At 41.0% G+C, this 4,585-nt stretch overlaps 1 protein-coding gene across 1 annotated transcript; it reads right to left on the bottom strand.

Moving 5' to 3' along the window:
* Positions 1–3,342: 3,342 nt before the first annotated feature.
* LOC127101734 (uncharacterized) lies at positions 3,343–4,368 on the bottom strand. Its single transcript, XM_051039183.1, has one exon. The coding sequence runs from the start codon at positions 4,366–4,368 to the stop codon at positions 3,343–3,345; it is 1,026 nt and encodes a 341-aa protein (XP_050895140.1).
* Between the last annotated feature and the right edge of the window lie 217 nt (positions 4,369–4,585).

Below are 4,585 nucleotides of genomic sequence, written 5' to 3'. Positions count from 1 at the left end.
CAACACTGGTTAAATGCCACCTTCGAGTATCAGCTGGGTATCCCGTGTCAAAATGCATCATGAGATTAACTGAAGATCGACCAATTGAAGGGGCTAGGTTGGATTTGACAACATGCCAGGAGACTCCCAACAAATATTTCTTCATGAAGTACCTAAATATGTTCATCGAAGCAGATAAGTTTGCTCCTGGCATGGCTCCATTTGCTGATCGGACATTTGGCCTAAAATGGTTTAAAGATCCTTTTCTAGGTGGTTATCCACAGGCCGCAGAACAATCAAACATAATATGGAGAGCCTTTTTGACTCCTACATTGTTATCTTACAGAATTGAAATAGGGTCGAAGGGGTATGGTTGCATGAGTTATCAACCCAACTTGGTAGCTTGCCAGTTTGGTTTAAGTCAAATGGTTTCGAAACCTCTGGTATCACATGTGACCGATATTGTATGGTCTAGTCAATCATTAAATGTTGATGACCATACAACTTTCCTTCGTTTCTGTAAATCTACCCAACGCTATGAACTTCCAGTGTTCAAATTTCAACAATCCTTTACCAGAGTCATTCCTTTCCTAGTGACCAATTTCTTCAGAATATGGTTGACGTTCTATCCACTATTGCTGGCGACATACCGCCTCCACCACCGTCTGTTAATGCTCTCGATCACATAATCCAAACCGAACAAGTCGATGAAGCCCCCAAAAAGGTATATGTCACTAATTTCATTTCCTATTTTCTTGTGGATGTAAAACTGACAGTTTCTATTATCAGGGTCGAAAGAGGGTCGTTCCCTTATCTGAGCCAACTCTAGCCAAGCCTTCGAAGAAACAACGGGAGCCCTCGACTACCAATTCACAGGTATTGTGCACCAACGACATAAAGATTTTCCACCTTAACAAATTTTATTAACTTCTCACTTATTATGAATTTTAGGTCCCTAAAGAAGTACCTTCAGTCGACAATGAGGAGTACAACGGTAGTGTGCATTCACACATTTTCCCGATGTCGAAGGCACTGCCCAAAACGCCCCCTACTCCTATCCGAAGGAAAAAGGCTCAGGCTAAAAAGACTCCATCGAAGGTGGCTCCTTCGACTTCGACCCCTGCAATCTAAGATGACCTCGAGGAAGCTTTCACTCCTCATGATTCAGAGAGGACTCCTACCGTTTCTCCACCTCCCGTGGTTCTTCAGGTATTCGTCCATATTTACCTTAACAAACTATGGGTTTCTTTCCATCGTGAGTCCTAATATTTCCATCTTCCAGGAACCTATGGCCTCTCCAATTTTGGACGAAGCTGTGGCAGAAGATAAGACCGACAATCCATCTGCCGACATTGTCTTGAGTCCACAACGATAAGTTGAGTTCCAGAGTGCCTCACTAGTGGTTCAACAAAATCCTGTTTCCCCACTAACTCTAAATCCGCCAAATTTTATTGACGAAATTGCGTCCACCCGGGTTCTAACTTCGAGTGAGATTAGGATTATGAAACAATGGAAACCTGCGGAGGCCCTTCAGAAACTACAACAACTCCGTCGTATTTCGACCGATGCGCCACCTCCATCTTCGATCGTGGCTCCTTCCTCGGAGCTGAATATTGAGGTCACTTTCATACTTCAACAACTGAAGGTGTCACTCTTCGAGAGAGAATTTTTACATGCTTTTGAAACAGAAGAAGGACTAGCCCGTAATATTTTCAAGTTCCTTGACTCACTTTCACTTCATTACCTTCCTGCCTCGATGGTCAAGTATTTTGTCGAGTTTGAGGCCTTCTTTGTCAAGGACCTTAACCTTCGTCAAAATGTTGACCTTCAAATCAAGGAGAAACTCACTGAGGTAAGGCTTGAATGGGACTCTAAGCATGTGAGCAAAAACTCAACGAATTTAAAGCCAAGAAAAAGGAATGCTTTCGTTGACAACAAGCCTTCGTCCAATAAATTTAGGACTACCAAACCCAAATAACCGAACTGAATAAAAAAATTGTTGATGTGGAAGCACAAAAGGCTTCCCTTAGAGACGGCTGAAGAGCTTCCAACGCAAGAGGTTGTCGACCGCAAAGTTCTGAAAGGAATCTCCCATGGGGAAACAACCCTTAAAATTGAGGACAACATCAAACAACTGCTTGGAAAGAAATTTTCTCTAGAAAATAGGATTGTTCATGAGATAACCTCTTTTGAGGATTTCAAATCTAGATTTCCCGCCTGATCTCTTTTGTTTTCTTCCTATAAGGTTAATCGACCATTTTTGTAGCGCCTTTTTAGGCCACTTAATGAATTAATGAATTTTGTCATGTTTGAATATGGATTTCTTGTAGCATAGGTTTATATTTCTTTAAATATTTCCCATTAACTCTCAAAACCCATTTATCCATACCAAGTTCTTGGATCTCATAAGCGTTATTGGTAAATGTTTGGATTATTTGTAATGGTCCCTCCTATTTTGGCGACCATTTTCCTAGAGTTCAATCTCTTCGATCCATAGTCAGGATTACTTTCCAAACATAATCATCCATTGCAAAGGTTTTTTCTCTTACCCTTCAGTTGTACACTTTGGCTACATGTTATTTCTGTCGTACCAGTGTTTCCATCGCAGTCAATCTTTCTTCGTCCAAATTGACCAGTTCATCAAACATCAGCTCCCAATGTTGTTCCGACTGAAGATCGTTAGGCATTGTAATCTGACGAACTACAAACAAATTTCTACTGGTAATATGGCATCGTGCCCAAATGTTAGTCGAAAAGGCGTCAAATTTGTTTCCTCCTTTGGGGATGTTCGACAAGCCCATAGGATTTGGTCTAAAGTCTTGTGCCAATTTTTTGGATTTTTGGAAATATGTTTTCTAATCAGACTTATTATTACTTTGTTAGCCGCTTCGACTTGGCCATTTGCTTGTGCATAATAAGGTGTGGAAGTGCTTAACCTAAAACCCGTTTCGGTAGTGAACTCTTGCATCTTTTGTCCCACAAACACCGAAACTTGATCTTTGGTAATGGTCTATGGGATGCCAAATCTATAAATAATATGTTTTTGGACGAATTCGATCATCGCCTCCTGATCTACTTTCACCAGAGGGACAACTTCAATCCACTTAGTGAAGTAGTCTATCCTGACCAGGATGAATTTTTGTTGCTTTGATGAGGCTGGTCGAATCTCACCAATGACATCTAACTCCCACCCCCTAAAAGGCCATGGCTTGATAATCGCATACAACTCACTCGCTGGCACGTGTCGAACGCCTGCATGCATCTGGCATTTTTGGCATCTCTGGCGAACTCGATACAATCCTTCAACATACTGGGCCAATAAACGCCTTATCAGAACAACAACCATTTCATCTTGTGGCCTGCCTAGTGCACACCACAAACTCCACTCTGCACCTCATATATGGCCAAATATGCTTCTGTACTTCCTAGACACTTAAGTAATACTCTTTTTGGTGTTTTCTTCAGCAATTCATTTCCTAGCAGCACATAGCTCAAAGCTCTGTATTTGATTTTCCTGTTAGTGCTTCCGACTGGATTCTCTAAATATTCCAAACTTGGTTTTCTCCAGTCTAATGGTGATGAACTGTTGACAGTGAAAACTTCGTGTCCCCAGGAATTGTCGAATTCAAAATCTTTGAGACGTTCTTTGTCGAACCCTTCATTGCAACAACCATTTCCGTCGAGGATATCTTCCCTTAGCGGTGGTGCGTTCGACACCATCCTCTCCCGGACTTTAATAATATCCTGGAATTTTGACTTAGACATCTTATACCCGGACACGATCTGGGCTAGATCGCTGGCTTCTTGGTTCTCATCTCTCGACACATGCTTTATGTTGGCAACCTCAAAGTACTTCGACAGCTGCGTTGCCGTCACAAAATGCTTCGACAAATTTTCCTTGATGCATTTGTACTCTTGTGTGACATGCTTGATTACCAACTCTGAATCTCCTTTTAACTCGATTCTGCTGGCTCCCAACTTTTTCAATATTCGAAGACCAGTTATTAGGGCCTCGTACTCAGCCTCATTATTGGAACATTTTTCGTTGATCCTACATTTGAATCTCGTCGGAGCATCCTGTGGGGAGAATATTAACACCCTAACTCCTGTTCCGTCTTTGTGGCTTGACCCATCGAAATATAACCGCCAAGGTTTTGTGTCAACCATGTTTAGTGAAGGTTCAATCATAACATGATCTACTAGAAAATCTGCTACAATTTGGCCCTTCATGGCCTTTAAAGGTTTATAAGTCAAAGAGAACTCTGTTAAAGCTAGTGCCCATTTTCCAATTCGGCTATGCAGAATAGGTTTAGATAATATATGTTTAATAACATCGTAATGAGACGAAACATAAACATTAACTGGTTTTATATATTGCTTTAATTTCATACAGGAAAAGTACAAGCATAAGCATAATTTCTCGATGAGAATGTACCTAGTTTCAACATCTATCAACATTCGACTGAGGTAATATATAGATCTCTCGACACCATTAACATCCTCTTGGGCCAACATACTCCCTATAGTCGTATCCGACACAATAATATATAAACTCATATTTTTTCTCCTACTAAGAGGTGACAAAATGGGAGGCTTTATAAGGTAA

This window comes from Lathyrus oleraceus, chromosome 7, assembly GCF_024323335.1.
Source record: "Lathyrus oleraceus cultivar Zhongwan6 chromosome 7, CAAS_Psat_ZW6_1.0, whole genome shotgun sequence".
In the NCBI taxonomy this organism is placed as follows: Eukaryota; Viridiplantae; Streptophyta; class Magnoliopsida; order Fabales; family Fabaceae; genus Lathyrus; species Lathyrus oleraceus.
Note: the sequence above shows the minus strand (reverse complement) of the source record. Positions and strands in the feature narration are given on the sequence as shown.